The sequence below is a fragment of the Crocodylus siamensis genome, chromosome 4 (assembly GCF_052110815.1).
Source record: "Crocodylus siamensis isolate JL-2025a chromosome 4, ASM5211081v1, whole genome shotgun sequence".
Taxonomy (NCBI): Eukaryota; Metazoa; Chordata; order Crocodylia; family Crocodylidae; genus Crocodylus; species Crocodylus siamensis.
This window is the reverse complement of record NC_143398.1, coordinates 62444947-62466405: the sequence shown is the minus strand read 5'-3', so window position 1 is coordinate 62466405 and position 21459 is coordinate 62444947. Positions and strand designations below refer to the sequence as shown.

At 40.8% G+C, this 21459-nt stretch overlaps 1 protein-coding gene across 6 annotated transcripts in view; it reads left to right on the top strand.

The window, feature by feature from the left end:
- The window catches only part of TAFA2 (TAFA chemokine like family member 2), a 356990-nt gene that overhangs the window by 331528 nt on the left and 4003 nt on the right, over positions 1–21459 (top strand). For 3 of the 6 annotated variants that reach the window (XR_016441772.1, XR_016441774.1, XR_016441773.1), the window contains 2 exons: positions 8107–8293; positions 12423–12672. The exons of 1 other annotated variant lie outside the window; for it this stretch is intronic. Coding sequence is in view for 1 of the 5 variants with exons in the window: in XM_090042418.1 (XP_089898544.1) it covers positions 8107–8268 (162 nt within the window). In the remaining 4 variants the exon portion in view is untranslated. 2 more of the 6 variants (XM_090042418.1, XR_016441775.1) reach the window with 2 other exon arrangements.

Below are 21459 nucleotides of genomic sequence, written 5' to 3'. Positions count from 1 at the left end.
CATAAAATGAAACAAAAATCTTTCTTTGCTTTTGCTGATACTAGTGTAAAACTTGAAATATGTCTAAGAATGGTACCATAAGCTAGAAGGGGTAAAAAGTGACATAGCTATCTGTCATGTAACAATGGTAAGTAACAGTAGGAATTGATTTCTTCTAATACTGAACCAGGAACTTTATTGAGAAAAAAAGTCTTCATTTTTAAGGCTATTCTGTCTTCTGTTCCCTTTCAGAGCCCCTACCTAGATTCTTCACCTTATGCCTGGCTTTCTGCTGTAGATTTAGAGAAACAGTAGGCATGCCTTCATAGTTTCTAGTAATATCTTGTGGTTCATAGAAAGACTGTTATCACAGTTCAGCACTGTGTACAGACTGTAGCAAAATACTAGTCCTGGAAGAGTGATTATACTTTACTGCCACCTCATTATTAATATGGCATTTTTTTTCCAAAGCCCATGGCCAATCTATCACTGAAAAATTTGCAACCACTTGAGCATATACTTGTCATAGCTACCCTATTGCCCCCAGTATCTCATTTATCATTAAAATTTCAATATACAGTACGTACAGTTTTTCAAGAATAAATGCATTTCATGAAAAATATATAAAACCTCATCTCTCAGGTCATGAGCCAACTTAGGATAGAGATAGGATGAAACTTTCCCCGTAGGCAGGTTACTTTCTTGTCAGGGACAAAGTATTGGTCTGCTCTGCTGTGAAATTCTTCTGTGGTGAAAAGAGCTGACTATCATAACAGGGGACACTAGGCAGTTGGGCGGGGAGATGCTGTTTCACAGTCTAACTGGAAAACTTATGGCTTTGGAGTCTGTCAGCATATGTGGATGGGCCAGTCATAGGTTGGGCACGCTAAGTTCTGTCCTCCTACCAACCCAGTGCTGATGCAGAATAGACAGACTCGTAGAATCGCTGTAAGTGGCTACCACTAATGCAATTTCTTGCTCACTCTTTTTCTAAGTGCAGCCACTAAGCACACTTGAGTAAGTCACCAGATAGTGGCTATAGAAGTAACTGGACATCATAAAAATAGCTACTGTGGGCATCAGCACATTCACTGGATTGTATTGGCATGCCTGTGAACTAAGCATGTCCACTTCCCGTTCCCAAAACTCCGTTCATTGGAAGCCTGAAATTTAGGCCACTTGAGGCCTGCTAGAAGTAAACAAGCTCCAGAAGAAACATGGTCTTTACTACTAGGAATTTACAGTATAAGTTTAGAATAAAGCAATACAAATGATAATTAAAGAGGGCTAAAAGCCTAGGGAGACCAGTAGTTGTGACAAAGGTCACGGGATTGCTTGTTAACGTCTGAATTTCTTGAGGTTTTTTTGGCTAGTTTTGGGGTCTGCAGGGAGATCTGCTTGTAGGGCTCAACTATGCATGATCTGAGTATTCACACTAGGACAGTGGCTCTCTGCACTTTTTTCCCTAAAACTCAGTGAATTCTCAAAACTGAGGAGATACAAATTTAAGGTATCAATAGATATTTTAGCTCACCTACATTGCAGCTACTGGGCCTGATTTCCAAACTAACTTTAACTTGGTCTTCCTCCTGGTTCCACAAGTTTTGTATCACAGCTACTTGCAGATGCAATTTTAGCATTTTTTACTTGGTTTTCAGGTTGAAAAGTTGGACAGGATCTCTGTTTGGTGAAATCGATGGAACAACTTCTGTTGGCTTCAGTGAACTTTGAATCAGGCACATAGATATCTATTTACAAATACAAATAAGTTTGACTGTCAGAGCCCCACACATCAAATCTGAATGTTAGGACTTCTGGGCATTTCTGATGTCAAGCTAAGAAATGGATTTCCACAGACAAAAGTGTTGTTGAGAAGTAAAGCCCACTACAGATGTTCCAGTAGATCCACACCAAAGCAAGCTTTTACTCTCAAATGGATGTAGTGAACCTATTTTGTTCATTTCATGCACCTATAAATCCTGGGGTTAGTGAGAAAAAGGTTAGGGGAGAAATAAAAATTGTAAGGAGATCAGGCAAGATGAAATGCTTCACTAAAGCGTGTAGCTTTTTTGAGAATGAGGAAACTGTCAACATGATACTTGAAAGAAGAGAGTTTTGTCCCCTTGGCTATTACAGGAGGTCTCCCTAACTTTTATGTGAGGAGAGCTTCTATACAAATTATAAGCAGTGAAATCATTTATGTCACACTTTCAGCAAGGTTACTTTACTAACAACTTATTTTGTAGCATGTATATTTTGATATAAGTTAAGACTGCAACCTGAATTCACTATTTTCACTCACACAATACGTAAAAGCTTCCGTATTTACCCTGCAGGCAAAGGAAAATGCTTCTGTAATTTTAAAGGAGAAATATCTAATGGGCTACAAGTTATATTGATTAAATCAATTAATTAATAAAAGATATTTCAAGCATTATTTTCTCCCTCTATCATCCAGTACTGAAGGGTTTTCTGTCTTTGTCCCAAAAGATTCCACATGTGAGGTTTATTTTTATTCAGTTTGCCTGTTAGTTCCCTTTGCTGGTGAGTTTGGGATACTGTTATCATGTCTACAGAACATTTTTTTGCATCCATGATAGACAGCAGAGATGTTTCTTGAAGGCTGTGCCTAGACAATTTGTTTTCTCTACTTCTTTATTAGGTGGAGTGGGCACAATGCTAAGATCAAAGAGGCTTCCTTTCTCATTTTCAGCTCCACTTAACTGCAGGGTCTCCACCTTTGCTGCAGGAGTGCTAGGAAGACTCTGGTATTTTGGTGGCCTGTTCCAGTATATGGATGTTTCATAGTTTCATAGTTGGTAGGGTCGGAAGGGACCTGAGCAGATCATCAAGTCCAACCCCGTGCCATGGCAGGAAAGAGTACTGGGGTCAAACGACCCTGGCAAGGTGTTCATCTAGCCTCCTCTTAAAGACCCCCAGGGTAGGAGCCAGCACCACTTCTCTTGGAAGTTGGTTCCAGCTCCTAGCTGTTCTGACAGTGAAGTAGCACCTCCTGATATCAAGCCTGAATCTATCCTCTGCCAGCTCGTGACTTTTATTTCTAGTCACTCCTGGTAGTGCTCGGGGGAACAGAGACTCCCCCGATGCCTGCTGGTCCCCCCTGACTAGTTTGTAACAGGCCACTAGATCCCCCCTCAGCCTTCTCTTGTGGAGGCTGAACAGGTTCAGGTCCCGTAGCCTCTCCTTGTAGGGGCTGCCATGCTGCCCCCTGATCATGTGAGTGGCCCTCCTCTGGACCCTCTCCATGTTGTCCACATCCCTCTTGAAGTGTGGTGCCCAGACCTGGACACAGTACTCCAACTGCGGCCTGACCAGTGTCGCATAGAGGGGGAGGAACACCTCCTTGGACCTGCTTGAGATGCATCTGTGGATGCATGACAAGGTACAGTTGGACTTCCTGACTGCGTTCCCACATTGTTGGCCCATGTTCATTTTGGCATCAATAATGACTGTAAGATCCTTTTCTGCCTCTGCACTGATGAGAAGGGAGTTCCCCAGCCTGTAGGTATGCTGCTGGTTCTTCCTCCCCAGGTGCAGTATTTTGCACTTGTCAGTGTTGAAACCCATCTTGTTCTCATCTGCCCACCCCTGTAACCTGCCCAGGTCCAATTGTAGCCTATTCCTCCATTCTAGTGTGCCCACATCTCCCCACATCTTAGTGTCATCTATGAATTTGAACAGGGTGCTTTTTACCGCCTCATTCAAGTCGCTGATAAAGATGTTGAATAGTGTGGGCCCAAGGACCGAACCCTGAGGAACCCCACTGCTAACATCCCTCCAGGTCAAAGAAGACCCATCTACCACCACTCTCTGGGTGTGGCCCTCCAGCGAATTTGCAGGCCATCTGACTGTGTAGGTATCAATGCCACAGTCCTCCTAGTTTTTTAATGAGATTGGGGTGAGAGAAAGTGTTGAAGGCCTTCCTAAAGTCCAGAAGACTATGTCCACTGCAACACCTGTGTGTAAGGCTTTTGTGATCTGGTCATAGAAGGCCACCAGGTTGGTCTGACAGGACCTGCCTCTAATGAATGCACGTTGGTTGCCTCTAAGTATAATCTCCCTTGCTGGCCCCTTGTGGACATGTGCCAGGATAATTCAAAAAACTTCCCCAGGACCGAGGTAAGACTAACTGGCCTATAGTTTCCCGGGTCCTCCTTTCTCCCTTTTTTGAACATGGGAACCACATTGGCCCTTTTCCAGTCCTCTGGCACCTTGCCAGAGTACCATGAGTGCTCGTAAAGCTGTGCAAGGGGTCCCGCAATGACCTCTGCTAATTCCCTCAGCACTCTGGGGTGGAGATTGTCAGGACCTGCTGATTTAAATATGTCCAGTCCCTCCATAAATTCCCTGACTAGGTCCTCTCTGACCCTAGGCCTGGGTGCACCTCTCTTGGGGCCTAAGCGGATCCCAGTGAGGGGGATGACTTGGTCCCTGCTCAGAAAAATGGAGGCAAAGAAATTGTTAAATAGGTTAGCTTTGCTGTCTGGTGCAATGACCAGATTTCCTAGCATGTCCTGCAGAGGCCCCATGTTATTTTGCTGAATCTCCTTGTCAGCTGCTTCTACCTCTTCAGCTACCTAGTAGAGTGTTCATCCAGGAACAAGGAGGAATCAGAGGGGAAGGAGGTACTTGTGGAGTGGCAGATTTAAGGACCTCTCTCTCCCTGTCTTATTCTGCACTGTAGTTTCTTTGGATCATTATCATGAGGGACTGACCAAAAATTTCAGCCCAGGATGGCTTACAAGTTTGCCCTTGAAACCTTATGTCATTCATTACCTTAAATAGACTTTCATCTGGAGACACAATTTTAACCTCTTAGGGTAGCTGGCCTAGGGTTTGAAGGCAGGTCCTGAAAGACTGAGGTTCAGACCAGTTTGCATTGGATGATTCTGGTACCTTTATTCGCAGAACAAAATGGGTGAGCTGGTAGATCTTGTTCATTTTATCTTAAATAAAACTCCACTATGCAGCTTATATCCAGGGAGAAGCTTGGATAGCACCTGCTGCTTTTCCCTCAAGAAAACTCAAGGAAAGCACATTTCAGATACCAGAATCACTGGAAGAGTTATTAGAATAGTCCAAAATCAGGGGGAAAAAGTCCATCATTAGGACTGCCTAACACTGATACCAAATTCAGTTGCATACGACCACCAACATTTATTTCTGTTCCAAAACTAATTAGTCCTTCTTTCATCCCATAGGAAAAGCTCATTTTCTTTGGTGGAGCAAGAAATCCCAAGGACTTTATGCTGTGAAAAATATAGCTCTCTAAAATGGCCCTTGAAAACTCCTCCCTTGTATTAGGTGTAGATGGTATAATCTTGACTTGCACCATCCTGTCCATAGCTGATTCCTTTATGCTTACAGAGTAAAAAAAAAAATCTCACTGAGATCTAAAGGGACATTTTCAGTAAAAGATCTCTCAGATTAATTTGGATATTGGAACCTATGGTATTGCCAGATTTTTGGGTAGTTGCTTCCTTTGAAAGCTGAATCCAACACATTGAATGTCTAAGTTTTATAGAAATGGGATATGATTTCCAAACAAACTTTATCCAGGTACCATTCAATAGGTTGAATATTTGATAATAGTATAGTAAAGAAAAGTATTAAAGATTTTGTAGATTTGAATAGTATTGGGCCAAACCCATCCCTTTTCTACAGGGTACAAAGGAGTTACCCTTTTACCACAACTGCAAGTTTCACCAGTTCCAAAACAATCTTTCCTTTTGCCACGCTCAGTCAAATATTAGAAAATATTTTCCAAACCCCAATCAGCACAAGCCACCAAGTTGCATCTATTTTCTAAATGTAGCCTGCTAGCTTAGGAAACCCAGGCACCTTTACATCTGCAGAGAGGCTGCTCTGACATGTTGTAACTACAACATGTTAGAGCAGACTTGATTAATTGTGTCTGTTGGATTGTGGTAATTACTACACTCCAGCAGACTTCAGCATCATGTATATCAACATTCCTGCACTGAAAAATGGTGGTGAGGGTAATTTAACTAAAACTTTTTTGATAAGCTTTAGTTAAAGCACCTCTGCTGCCATTGTTCAGTGTAAGGATGTTGATACACGTGACACTCTGGGTGCTTTAATATCAAGCAGCTCTCATAGCCACTTTAATGTGCTCCCACCCCAGTCCCAGAGCACTTCTATAGACACCCCTCATCACCATCAAAGTAAGACTGAAGAACTTTGGCAATTAATTCTGCAAGCAGATGGGTTATTGAAATAACCCCATTAGGACTTCTTCTAGAATTTCAGGATCCCATTCCCCTGTCTCTGTTTATCATCTTTTTCCACAGGCCAAAATAACAGTCATTTCTTGACAATGTGGCAAATCTCTTCTCCTTACAGGCATTATTTTAATGAAAGCAAGAATTGGCAAGATTTTTGTGAGTTCCTCTTCAAGAACTTTCAAAGTATAAAAGGAGACAAGTTCCCATCCTGGAACTTGTCAAAGTTGAATATAATAGTTTGCAAATTCCATTTATGTTTAAAGGCATTTGATGTTGTCTCTCAAGATTCTTTGTCCCCTTGACCTCAGATAGGTGTATCATATCCATTTAGGTCTCACTATATAACTCTTACTTGTACTTTGCATACATCATCAGTTTCAATCCATTCCTTTTGGCCTCTCCCCCTCTGGATTTTAGAAAATGCATGGTAGCATCGCTTAGCTAGTCTGAGTCAGGAAAGCGTGCATACTTTGCATACTTACTGTTCCTCAGGACACCGAATCAATAGAATTGGTAGAAGTAGTTACTCTTTATACTGACAGGATTATCCAGATTCTCAGGAATCATAGGTTAAACCGATTACAAGAAAAGTCCTGTAGCTCAGCATTGAAGCTCTCCTCCTATAGAATTCCCTTTTTTATCACTGAATTACCATCTGCTCAATCTTTCTTTGTTTCTAAAGTTTGCACTTCCATGGGAGAAATCTCCACAACACGTATGTAAGAGGATCTCTGAGAAGTCCAGTGGTGACAAAAGTAAGAACCAGTGCAGTGTTAGTAGGGTCATACCAGTTTGTCAAACTACTCCATGGTTCAGGGCAAATAGCCATTTCAGGAATGATGTTACAGCCTCAATTTCCTAGAGTTAAGGATATAAAGAATGTAACATTCTACATGTTCTTGAGGAACATATGATATACTTGTGGACAATGAACACCACAGGGTATGTATGTGAAATTTCATGTCTGTCATATCCTCTAGCACTGAGGGTGGATATTCTATTTTTTTTATAACTGGGCAGTACTTGCTTTTCTTTCTGTCTTTTCTTCTTCTTCAAGTTGGTTAGTAATGTTAAGAAAGACCATTTTGACTACTTCATATTGGCCTATTTACATCTATTTTACCCAGCCACCTCCCAAGTATCTTTTTAATACCTGTGGATTCTCATTCACCAACTCCCCTTTCCATGCCCCTCTATATCTACTGTCAGAGACTTGGAACCTCTTTGAAGTCTTAGCCATTACAGCTAATGTCTTGGTTAATATTTGAGGGAGTTTTCCTTTTCAAATTGAGATTCTTTCAGTTAAAGGTAGAAAAGGGAATACAGGGAAATTTGTTTGTGATGTAGGTGGAACTATGCTTATCCCATCTCCACAGCTTGGTTAGCTATGAATCCTTGGAAAGAGAGGATATGGAAGATGTACTAGGTTTATGTAACAAAGATTTCAGGTGGAGAGTCCTCCCATCTTTCTTTTTTATTCTTCCATAGTGAACTAAGGCAGGAACAGGATGACAGTTGTTATTTATTTTGTCACCCTCCTATTATTCTACTCTTTGTCACTTCCTGTAAGTAGATGGACAGGTTGGTGGGTACCCATGCAGGAGAAAATTTAAATTAGTTTTTCTTGATGCTAATTTCATTTTCTCTTAGTGACTACCTACTGCTCTGTCAGAAACTACCTGTCCTGGCTGAATCTGAAATTTATTCTTCTAGAAAGAAGAGATTGTTTTTGCTCTGATAGATAAGGATCTAAATGGAGAGAGAGGAAAATTATCAGAACATGGTACTTGATTAATTGTTTTTTTAAATTTTTTTTGTCCTGCCTGGCTATTTCTTTGCTTTTTTCTAACTTGTTCTATAGTTCTTTTATATTCCCTCAGCTATGGCAGTGTACCTGGAGGCCAAATATGTGTACTACCTCAAAATGCCAGCAGTGGGAGCTGGCAAGCAAGTTTGGGGAAAATTACAAGAGGAATTTCTGAAGCTTAGATCAAAGGCAGGAAACTCATCAGTAGTGGACTAGCAAACCAGCAGGTATCTACATAGAGGTAAGCAAACCATTTTTAATTTTGCCATGAGCCCAAATGGTTTGTTAATATCCTTTCAAACTTGCTTTATAAATTTACTTGAAAAGTGATTTGCCACATATATTTAAAGAAAATAGGTCATAGTTAAGCTTAGCTATTCATGGAATAGTTTCCTCATCTGTAACAGGATAAAGAACACTTTGCCACTTTTACTTTCAGTTTGAAACAGGTGGAAAGTGCTAAAAAATATAATTATTTAGCTAACAGTAAAATAATACTGAATTCCACCATGCTTTGTCTAGTTGGCAGCTGGTATCCAGGGAAGTGCCGTAGGGGTCAGTCCTGGAGCTGGTTTTGTTCAGTGTCTTCATCAATGACCTGCAAGATGTCATAGAGTGCACCCTTAGCAAGTTTGCAGATGACACCAAGCTGGGGGCAGTAGCAGATACACTGAAGGGTATCTCTAGGATTCAGAGTTACCTAGACAAATTGGAGGATTGGGCCAAAAGGAATCTCATGAGGTTCAACAAAGACAAGTACAAAGTCCTGCACTTACGACGGAACAAACCCATGCACCAGGCTTGGGGCTGACTGGCTGGGCAGCAGCTCTGCAGAAAAGGACCTTAGGGTTACATGGGACCATGAGCTGAATATGAGTCAGCAGTGTGCCCTAGTTGCCAAGAAGGCTAATGGCATCCTGGGCTGCATTGGTAGTTGTGTTGCCAGCAAGTCAAGGGAAGTGATTATTCTCCTCTATTCACCACTGGTGAGACCACATCTGGAGAACTGAACTGTGTTCAGTTTTGCCTCCCTTCCCCCTCCCCCCCATTATAGAAAGGATGTGGACAAATTGGAGAGAGTCCAACGGAAGGCAACAAAAATGGTGAAGGGCCTGGGGGACATGACTTATGAGGAAAGAATGGGGGAACTTGGCTTATTTAGTCTAGAGACGATAGGATGGAGAGGAGACTTAATAGCAGTCTTCAATTACCCAAAGGGCAGTTTGAAAAAGTATGGAGCTACACTATTCTCAGTGGTGTCAGATGATAGAACAAGGAGCAACATTCTCAAGTTGCAGCAAGGGAAGTTTAGATTAGATAATAGGAAGAATTTTCTCACTAGGAGGGTAATAAAACACTGGAACAGGTTACCCAGAGAGGTGGTAGAAGCTCCATCCTTGGGGGTTATTAAAACCTGGCTAAACAAAAGTTTGGTTGGGATGATCTAGTTGGGGATGGTCCTACTTTAAGCAGGGGGTTGGACTAGATGACCTCCTGAGGTCCCTTCCAACCCTAACTTCCTATGATTCTATATACAAATGTATTATATGATGTCATAATACTCCTAGTATGAAACTTTCAGTTTTCTGCTAAAATAGGGAAACAGTCAGAAGTATTGCGTATTGCACATGCCTGTATACATATACACACACATTTGCATGCACACAACTTGTACATTCAAGTAGAATTACCTTTTGTAAGAAAATGATCAAAAATTAACTTCAGAGGAAATAATGGGCTGCATTCATCCTTTGTCTTTACTGACGGTGATTGTCCCAGTGAGTTCTATTAGGTAAGGCTGTGCGTGCACATTCCAATAATCTGGGAAAATTCTCCCAGGGTTGTTCTCCTGGTGAAGAATTTACCCAGAGAAATGTGCAGAGACATTCAAAAGCTGAGGACCTGAAGAGTGGAGAGATTGCAGTGTTGACACTGCTGCTTAGTGGAGGGGAGGAGAGGGCCTGTGCCCACATCTTGACATGCTCTACAGGATCCCTTAGTTTTCCCAGCAATAGATGATAGTGTCCATGGGTGACTCTAGCATACCTATGCTGGCATCCGCTGAACACCAGGCAGTCACAGTTCTTAGTCGCCCACTAATCTTCACCCACCACAACTTGTTGTAATTTTAGGAACTAGAGGGCTACATCTGGTTTCTTCTGTGTAGCTTAGACCTGGTCTCCATCTCAGATTTGCTCTGCAGGGCTCCTTCATGTCTACACCTGACTCCCTTACCTCACATGGATAAGTTAAGTCCTTGTCTCTCTTTTTAATTCCTTTTTTGCTTTGGTTTAACTCTAAATAATGGAACAGGAGATAAGTAAGAATAAAAGTAAACAACTAGAACAACAACCCCATCCTCAAGAGGGTTGTTGAGTCCCTCAAACATTCTGTTTATTATACCCCCAGAGTTTGTCTCTGGATACCTTCAGGTCAACAAAACATCCCCTCCTCAATTAAACAATTGACTACAGAACCAACCTCTGGTTTCCCTTCAGTTCTCAGACCCCAAGAGAGAGTGCTTCATCTTGGGCTGAGGGTTCTGCTTTCCTGTTTCTTCTTTCTATCTGGGCCCTTTTTAATCCACTAACCATGTGCGTGATCCTCTCACTGTGGACCCAGGGAGAAGCAACTCTGGCGTGGTGCTTATCTGTCAGCTATCTGGCCTTCTGTCTCCCTCTCCTGCAGTGTTCAGCTGGCTGGCTTTTATTTCTGGCCTCGCTCAGCTTCCCCATTGCTGGGACAACCCCTCTAGGCAGCTAGAGCTTGTGAGGTGAGCTCTGGCACACTTGGGGAGCTGCCTGCCTGTTTTCAGAGTTGCTTTGTCTCACGGCCAGTGGCAGTGTTCCTTACTTGCTCCCTGGCTGCCCCCCCAGGTGAGTTCCTGCTTTTCTATAATTCCTATTACAGACAGTAGTGCATATGGTAGCCCTCACTGGCTGGATCAGGCTGCCCATGGAGCCTGTGTTTGTCTGCAGCATAGTCCAGTGAGTAACATGCTATCTCCTGGTAGGGAGGTGGGGAGGATGCTAGAGGCCTGTGTTCTTTTCTATAGAGAAATCACATGTACAGACATTCAGTCTCCCAGGAGAAGCTGTCTTGGGAGTGATTTAACCATGGTTGTTCCTAGATTATATTTCTCTTGGAGTGGCCATTTTTACTCTGGGAGAAAAAGCCTGCACATCTGTACACTTGTGGTTTCTCCTGGGAGATCAATGACTCATTCAGGAGAAACAATGGCTGTACAATATTTAATTGATGTTGGAAACCATAACATTCAAGAAAATATAAAATAAGTACAAAAATACAGACACACACACACACACACGTTAAAATAACAACAAACCTTTTGATTGTATTTTAACCTTTAAGAACAAAGGTAAAAAAACAAGTTGCTTGGGTTATTAGGTAATAAATGTTATGTTATGTTAATCTTATTGCAAATTTTTCTAAAGACATGCTTTCTAATCTCTAATTCTAAGGCCAAAAATGTAAGAAATTAATATCCACTGGGCATGTCTACACATGCATTAATGTGCCTTTGCTACTACACATTAAGTTTAATACCTCTAATATGAGGTGCTACATAAATGCACAGTAGCTAATGCTACTTCACAGTAGCAAAGGCACACAGTGTTTTTCTGACACTTAATGCAGAGTAGACTAATTCTACTGCGCACTAGCGCAATAGCATGGCTTGTATAGGCATGCCTACTTAGTAGCTACATAAAGTGGTCTAATTTTGGGGCATGCTGAATACTCTGTGTTTCCACTGGCCAAAATGTTCATAATCCCTATTTCTGATTATCAGTTGATCATAAGTTTTACGTATGGCTTAGGTATTTACATATAGATCTAGATGCCTGTGCTGGGCTAGTATTCTTATCTACATACATGTTAAATCCACAAAATTGTTGCTTTTTTTTTTCCTTTAATCACATATGGGGAAAAAACATTTATGGAAAGCTTTTCCAGAAAAAAAAAATCCTATTTCATGCTTCTTTCTTTTATATCACAGGTCTAACATTGGACATACTTTCAAACACCTTTTCAGAATTTGGATTGTCAGGATTATGAATTTCTGGTGGTCAGATATTAAATGAACATTATTGATTAAACTGTTTTTTATAAGTAGAATACTTTACTAAATATAAATATGTTTACAACTTTTCCCTGAAATTACTAATTGCTTCCTTCTATAATATCATGCCTTTTTTAGTAAAAGAAAAAATCTATTTCACTTTTGTTCCTGTCATCCTGTACCTTTCACTTTATAAGTAAAAAAAACCCCTATATATTCCATAAAACTGTTTTGTTTTCTATAACTAATTCTATACCAGTGTAGTACCTGACATGTGTTTGTTTCTTAGGCAAACGTGTAAAACTCTTCAAGTCCGAATGGAGAAGTAGAAAAAAGGAGGTTTCTGCTGTGCCTGATGACAATTTTTGATTTTTCCACACACAAAAAATATTCTGGCTCCACGTTGGAGCACTAGTTGTGATGAATCCTAGTCTTGGTCGGATTCTAAGGAAGGGCCAGAAGGTTCGTTGAGGAGCAAAGAGTCAAAACCACTCCAGAAAATGTGTTCCAGCCCTGGTTTATTACTCACAGAGCAGCAGGTGTGTACAAATACAGGTTTCCACAGTCTTAACAAGATTTACTGTACTTTACTCTTGTCTATAGTTACACAGTGTGCTCCAAATGATCATGAACTGTGGGCTATTGTTAGGTAGATTAATTGCTTGTGTCTTAAGGAAAGCTGTTCAGGAGACAGTATACTCTAACACTAAATAGCACAGATATGTCAGCCAACTGCTTCCTGAAATCATTTGTCTGCCTTTAATTGTCCTTCTTCGATTATCCTGCCCTCAAGGGTAGGCCAAGTTCCTTGAACCTGAATGTACTATCAATATGTGTCCTTGCACTGTTGGAAGTCAGTCAGACACTGTAGAGATGGGACGGTACGATAAACTATTTAAAACAGAATAGAATGTTCTTGGTACATACACTTAAGCATTCTGTGCATTCATAGGCAACTGCATTGGACCACTCAAAATGCCAGAAAACAGTTAGCATATGAAAAAAGGGAACTTGAAATATATTCTTAAAGACAGCTAGAGGTCGATTATTTTAAGAGCAGTGTTTAAGATACAAATTTTAAAGCAGGATTGCTTTAAAATGAACAGCTAATTTCTTACACCTTCAGCTTTAAAACTGGTTTAACATTTACTCAGGAGGGATGGTTTAACTTAGTAAACTCAGTTTGTGTTCCAAACTCTTTCAGATTTACTGGCGGGAAGAGGAGGTTGGCTTGGATCTCATTTTAGTGTCACAGTTCCGGTCATGTATTCCTTGCTCACCAACAATTTCCTGCTAAGCAACTGAGAGTTGTGGGTGCACACAAAACTATGGTATTATGCCTAAACTGGCATTTAGGGACCCAAGAACTCTTAGTTTAGAATATATTTGTTTTCTTGCTAATTGTAGGCTCTAAGGAAAATATTATATGCAAATCTAATGTATGAGCAATCTCAAATAGGCATGTTTTAAAATAGGCTTAAAAAATTTACAGCTTGGTGTCTTCAGAGACATTAGATGCTTTAGAGCTATTAAGATACATTGGGAAATATCCTGTTTCATTGGCAGAGCAAGCTTATTTTATTGAAGGGAAGTGCAACTTTGAAGTCAGGAGATCTAGGATATTCTCCTACAAACTTGGGAAATAGCTTACACCAACATTTTGTGAATTTCAATGGGGAAAGATGGCCACATTTTCAAATGTGCTTAAGTCCTATTTTCAAAAGTGATTTAGGTCAGAATTGTAATATAAACAACAGCCTATATAACTGATTTCAATTAGAGTCAAGGTCAGTTGTTCTCATCCAGGGTGTCATGAAATTCTTTCAGAGGTGCTGAGGGGTGCTACACTATGCTGGCACTGTTAGGTATGCAAACATGTACCATGAGATAAACTCACTGCTCCATGACAAGAGGTTGTATAGGCATCCTATGGCAGGCAGAGCTCTACAATCTATCCCTATAGCTCTAATTAACTCTGCTTAGCACAAGCATGGCCAAAACTTGCTACACTACTTGTGGTTTGGGAAGTACAATGTGTGAGGAGTATTTCAGCGTGGTGCTTTCTGGCATGGTAAGCTGGTGGAATTGATGTATCCTCTGCTTTTTACTTTATTAAATCAAGTTTACTATCAAGTTTACCTCTATAAAATGTGTTAGAATAGCGTTAGAGTTTCTAAAGCCTTTGAAGCACTGTCTGAGCACCCAGGTATCTGACTGCAGACTTAGGTTAGTCACCTAAAGTGATGTGAACTAATTACATAGTATATATGGGTATTGGTACCAATTGTTGGGCACCCAGGCTTGAACATTTTGGCCTTAATATTGCTTTGCTTCCAGTTTGCCATTGTTGTTGAAGAGGAGTAGTAAAATACCTCACAGAAGTGTTGTAAAGCTTATCTAATTAACATTATAAAGCATGTTGAAAGTCTTAGGTGGAAGGTGATTTAGAAGTAGTATTATGCCGGCTAATGCCTTCCAGGTTTACAAGTTGATCTTTTTCAGAGTGGATGAACATGGACAAGTGGCAATGCAAACTGTCATCTGCTTTCATAAACCACATATGAAGGATAGTTTATGACAAACACATTGTACAGATTTCAAAGTTCCAAGAAACAGTGCATATCCATCTGTTCAAAAGATTTGTTTCCAGGCTAGATCTTCATTTGCAAGAGTGCACAAAATGAAAATCCATCGACAGATGTTTGTTTATGGTTGTTTGGGCCCACACCAGTCTTGCATTCTAATACTACTGTTAGACTTTCAGAAAGAGAATGTGGTTATTCTTCCTATAGAAATGTATGATTAGCACAACTCATTCAGGTCCAGTCCCTGTTAAGAAAGTTTTGTATTGCAGAAGAAGCTAAGCCTATTTTATTAAAGTGTTTGTGATTTTGTAATTCTAACTATGAAAATGTGCACGTTAATTAGAAAGCTAAAAAAAAAGGTATGTGCTATGTGCAAATAAGAAAGGCCTTTGTTATGGCAAGATTATGGAATTATGCCTGTATTCCTGCCTGTTATAAATATAAGGCTTATAAGTTCTTTTCACAAAAGTAAGGATTTTCAGGAGATATTCCATACACATAGATATATGCGCTCCCATGAAGATATATTTCCATATTAGCATATTCCTCTAATGGGATTTTATCATGTTTGTCTTTTCTTCATATCTTTTTGAATTTACAGTAAATACATTGCACATAAGCAGGAATGTTTATGACATTCCTCTTCCTTAATTTATGTCTTATAGAGAAAGGTGGTATAAATCCCTGTATCTTGGTTACCTAAGATTATCCATTATAGGGCTTTCTTGCAACCTTTCTTTTGAGAAACTCATATATTTTTATTATTTTCAACAGGACTTTGATATTTGACAGAGACACTCTTCAGCTACTAGGGGCCTTTGTTTTTTTCCCCATGCAATTCCTTGTCATGTTAAAAAGTACCTTTATGATACACTGGAACCATCAGAGGGTTGCCAAAGCCATTGTAGTAGAACCTGGGAGAGAATAATTAATTGGGGTTTCCCAGTTTCCCATCACTTGCATTAATCCCTGGATTCTCCTTTTGCACATGCCAATTTGGACTGAAGGTCTACCAACTCCTATACATGGGGAAGAGTGATATGACCTCATACCCCTCTCTCCCCCCACAGTGTATTTGAATCATGGTGCGGGCATTTAATTACATTATAATGGGATTTGATTTTTCCTACAGAGTTCATCCAGTGCACAAGGCTGATATCCAAGGGAAAAAATTAAGGGCAGGCATAAATTTAGCAAATACTTAATCTTTGAGTACTTGGCTTGCAACCTAAATAATTTTATTTTAATGTAGTTTTTGTGTATGGAATATCATGTATGGTAAAAAAAAAAAAAGAAAGCTTTGTCAGTCAAAAAGATGACAGTGTACAAACACTGTACATTGTAACAAGCAGCTGACGAACAAGGAATGTTTCATTACTCCCTGATTTCAATATATTGTGTGCTGTTGGCTGATTGCTTATTTTATGTTATAAAACCATAAACTAAGAATAATTAGATGCCTCAGTTATGTTTATAAACAGTCCTATAATTAGTAAATAAATATAGAGATATTTGTTACTCTGAAGAAATAAAGTATTATAGATAAACACACTGTACCATGTGTTTAACTGTTAACTATATCACTAGACCTAATCTTGCAACTCTTATGTGAGTAAATGACACTAAAGATGTGAAAAGACATTTGCAGGACCTACCTTAGGTTTAGGCGGTTTAGTTTAAACTGCCTCAATCTGAGCTGGGATTGACATGAGCAAGCATTTGCTGCTTGCCAGGAGGATACATGGGCAGCTGGTGGCAAGTGAGTCACAGGGGAGGGCTGGCAGGTCTGCAGAAGGAGTTAGTGGGGGCGGGGGGGAGGGTTGTGGGGAGGCCAGCCGGGTCAGGGGACCTGCTGGTTAAGTGGGGAGAAACAGCCTGGTCAGGGTCAGGGGGGTGAAAACAGTATAGCCGAAGGGCTGTGGATAGTGGCTGTTTTTCCCTAGACCCAGGGCTGTGGCAGACCCACACAAGCATTTGTTAGGTCAGCTTAACCCATTTAAGGTTGGGTTAACTCATGCTGATCTAAAGTTATTTCTTGTCTGATGAGGGCTAACTTTAGATTGGGTGTAGATTTTGGGGGGGTGACCTAAGCACTGTAAACATTTGTACACCCAGGTATTTAGATTCCCTTAAGCTTAGTTAGGGTGAGCTAACTAAATATAATGCTTGTACACACGCTGTTGCAGCATGTCATAAACTGGAGATGGGCTAAAAAGGCTGCACCCTTAAAGACCTGACTTTATTTTAATGGGTATGGAAAAGAATAAGGTGGAAGCAGTTGCCACTATGTGGGTGATCTGTTATCAAGGGAGAGCAGGTGCTATTTCCAACCTTGGGTGTTCATTGGGGGAGTGCAGTTTTAACCAGTAGTCAGAGCTGTAGGGGTGGAGGACAATATTGTCAATAGTACCAATGCCAATTGGCTAGCTATGTGTCTCTTCTGCACCATGACAACCAAGGTTTAGAACTGCACAGGCTAGTTTTGAAGCTTCTTCCTCTATGGTACTTCCTGAGTTATATAATGTAGTATAAATTAGGGTTTAATCTTGCTGTAAACATTTACCTACCTACAAGAACACTGTATAAAAATTCAGTTGAACTTAATTATATATTGTTTTAAAATAAACAAGTGAGTTCACATACAATTACAGCCAACTTACAGCAGTCACTCAGCAACTTAAATTAAAAACTCTGCAACTGCAGAGTAATTATACTTTAATTGCACATTTACTACACCAAAAGTAAAAAGAATCTAATTGTTTGTATTTATAACATAAGCACCATGTGAAAAAGACATTAGCATAAAGGGAGCAATTAACTTCAAGTATGAACAAATTAATTCAAATCAATAGTTAGGGTGTTTAAGTTCTTTTTCCAGTTGTATCATGTCCTTTTCCAGTTGTATCATGGAGCAGGAGCAAAGTTAATTTTCAAACATATTCATTATTAATTGAAAAGCTGATTAGAATTGATTTGGGTCTATTTGGCATGCTCCTATTCTCTTAGGATTTTAAGATTGAATAGGTACTGCTTTCAAACACTCTTTTTTCCATAAAAAATATTGGCACAACATTTTGCTGCCCAGCTGTGCTCATATGAAGAGCTTGCTTAGCATCCAAAATCAAACATTTCTAGAAATAACACAGATAGATAATAGATAAAATTGAATTCCTTCTTTGTGAAATTGACAAGAAGTCTGTTCACCCCTTAATGTACATATATAAAACTACCATTATTGTTAATGGCTGATGTGTACTTGAATATCATTAATATCACATGTCTACAGAAAGGCATATGTGGATTACTATGTGAGGTATTTAGAGTAACAAAGTGTGTCCACATGAAATGCTAACTGACCAGTAGCCTAATAACACTGTGCATAGCATGCTGGCCAAAAACTGTGCTAATACGCTACTGTGCAATAGTATTAAGCTACTGCGTACTAAGCATCACTAAAAACCTGTGCACCAGTGCTACTGTGCAGTAGCGTGAGTTAACCAAGTACTAAACTTAATGTGCAGTAACTATGGCGCATTAATGAACATGTAGACATGCCCACAGTGTATATAACCTGTAAATTAAGAGGAAAAATAAGCAAACAAGTGCCATAAATCCTGTTATGGGCAGGCAGATGAATACCCCAAAGAAATAATAATAAAAAAACAAGTTCAGGATATACACCAAGGCAAGATTTCTTTTCTCTTTTCTTATACAGATACATGTATACATGATTTGACACCCAATATGCAACTGTGATTTGCACAACTGGCACATAGATTATAACAGTATATATTGTATGTATCAAAAACCCCCTTTACACATTACAGTTAAAATGTGATTAACCAGGCAATCACACTTTAAGTTGTGAGCCAGTTACACATTCTACCAATTAATGGAATGATAAAACAAGCACTAATCTTCAAGGTTATTTAAAAAATATGAAATAACTTTGTAGATTGGTCTAATCATGCCATTAATTGAACATGTGCCCTCCTGTGGCTGGGAGCCCCATCAAATGAGAGGCTCCCAGCCAGTGTGCTGCCCTCACTGAGCCATGTCAGCTGTGGTGGGACTTTTAGTGGGGAGAGCACTGCTGCTACTGTGAGTCTCATCAACTTTGGGGCTCGCACTGGAGGCAGTGGAGAGAAGGCTGCTGTTACTGCATGCTCCCCACCTCACAAGGCTCACAGCAGTGCCGGCATTCTCCCTTCTGCCCCCTCTGTGAGCCCTGAGCCCCACACCCAATGAAGACGGCAGCAGGGGCAGCATTCCAGTGCTGCCCCATTGTGAGCCCTGCAGCCCATGTTGCCTCATGATCCCAGTTCCCCTGCATCATAAAAAGGCATGATGGGATCTAATGTAAGATTGTGAGGATTACATATTAAATCCTATTGCACAGTTACCTGTGTAGAGGGGCCCAAAGTGCAAGTATGTGTGGGTTTGTGTATGTGCATACATCACTATGGTTTAGGATTAGATTTTTAAAAATGTGAAACCTTCAATCATTACAAAATAGTGTGCCTGACTATAGAAACTGCACATAAAACACTTGCATGTTCAGGCAGTGTAAACATATCTAACCTGTCATGTATATGTGTGAAAGTGATCAATTTGCTCATCCCAGTTAATGCTATGGACAATGCTATGGCCATTTTAATTGTTACAGAAATATATAGAATTCTATGAGCATTTCTACCCACATTCAAAGGCTTTCTATTTAGAAAACTCACAATATTAAATTATATTACATGCTACTTAGCTACTGGTGTAATACATACAGAGTTTAATAATACTAAATTTATTATCATATACCTTTGACCACTACACCTGTACTTGCCCAATAATGTCTCCCAAGGACTTATTCTATATTACAAACTGTGGTAGGGCACCACCCACACCACTTTAAGGGGCTTGAGCAGGCTGTGGAGCAGCTGGCAGGTGTGGTTAGGCCCAGTAAGGCAGTCATATGACTGCAAGGGAGCTACCAGATTAGATAAGTGCTGGGCAGCCAGGGTATAAGCTCAGGCCCTAGGAGCTGAGCCAGCAGTTACATCTATGGAGCCAGAGGAATGACATCATTCAGCCTGCTGACTACATTTCCCAGAACATCTGGAGGTCAGGGTTCGAACTATGGGGATGGAGGAGGTTCCTGGTTCTGGGTAAGACCTGAAACTGCACTCTACTGGAGTTGGATGGTGTGGCTGGATGGTGTGGTGGGGCTGCCTGTGTCAGGGTAGTCTCAAGGAAATGCCACACCTGTGCCTTCCCAGTGAAACGCAAGGGTGGGACGCCATAGAGTCTTAGCACTTGCTGCTTTGTGGGTACCCAGTGGAGGGGAAAGGCTAGGGGAGCACACCCTGACAGAAAAGCACAGGGTCCAGGCCCATTAATTGGGGGTTGAGACAAAGGCCAAGGCACATTGAGTGGGACCTGAGGCCCATGAGGTGTAAGGCCCAGGTGCCTGCTGAGGGGCAGAGAGGCCAAGGTACGTCTGAGGACACCTGAGGCCCAATGTGGGCCGGGGGCCGAGTGTGGCCCAGCTAAGGGGCTGGGGGAGTTGGAAGTAATTTTGGATGCCATCTGTGAGGCATGGGACATAGTATAAGGGGAGGTTCAGAACCATGTATTCACTCTTCATATCAGGGCAACCAAATGGGCAGCCTCCCACATATAAATACCATTTTTTGGAAACATCAAAGACACGGGAGGTGCTGCAAAGTGGACTGCCTTAAACAGGTGGGTGGGCCAATGTTGGAACCAGCCTCGAGATGGCTCCCTGTCACACAAACCTCTACACCACTTAAAGTTACTGTCATAATATAGGAGAATAATGCCAAAGAAATGTTTCTCTGCCCTGAGCTAAAATTTCAGTCTTATCTGGAATTCTCCTTTACTTGCACCAGATTATATTGCTCTTTGGTGTTGGATTGATAACATTCTAATTTGGATCAGTGACAGATTTAACCTTATGACTTCTCAAAGTTAACTAAATATGCTTCCTACCAACTTTAGATGTCTAGCAAGTTAGGAATATTTCTTCAAAAGTTAGATGTTATACTTAGACCATACTGCGGAATATTAAGTGATCTTAAAGTTAGAACATACACTAAGCATTTATATGTTAAGAGTTAATACCACTTCCTGCCTGCAGTTGCCGTGAGAGGGCTGATGTACAGGCACATAGTCCGGGCACCTGGGGTACCTATACATGAGTGCTAAGGCTGCTCTGGTGTGCTGGAATTCCAGTACATCAGAGCAGTCTCAATCCACTGTGCTGGAACATGGCAATTGCTGGGCCCCACAGCCTCTTGCATTTCATGTGGGCACTTAAACTAAAGCTCATCAAACAAGCTTTAGATCAAGTGCCCCTACTGCCATTTTAAAGCTCAGGGATGCTAATAGAAGAGATTCAGTGGTGCTTTAATTAGAGTGGCTCTCAGAGCCTCTCTTACTACAGCGCCTCCACCCCCAGAGCAGGGGTAAAAGTACCCCGTGGCTCTATCCCTGCTCCAAGGAAGGGAGTGGTGCATCCTGGTATGCTGGAAGTCTTCAAATTCCCTTTTTTAAATCTCTGTGGAGCAGACTGAAGTTACCCTGCCATGAGGTAGGTAGCATGGCCCAGACCTTAACCTTTGCCTGAAGTGGCATAATTTGAGATCCTCAGAGGCCACTTAGTATAGTTAATGAGCTTTAACTTGCAGACACTCCTGTTTTAAGGTACACCTGAGGTGTACCTTCACC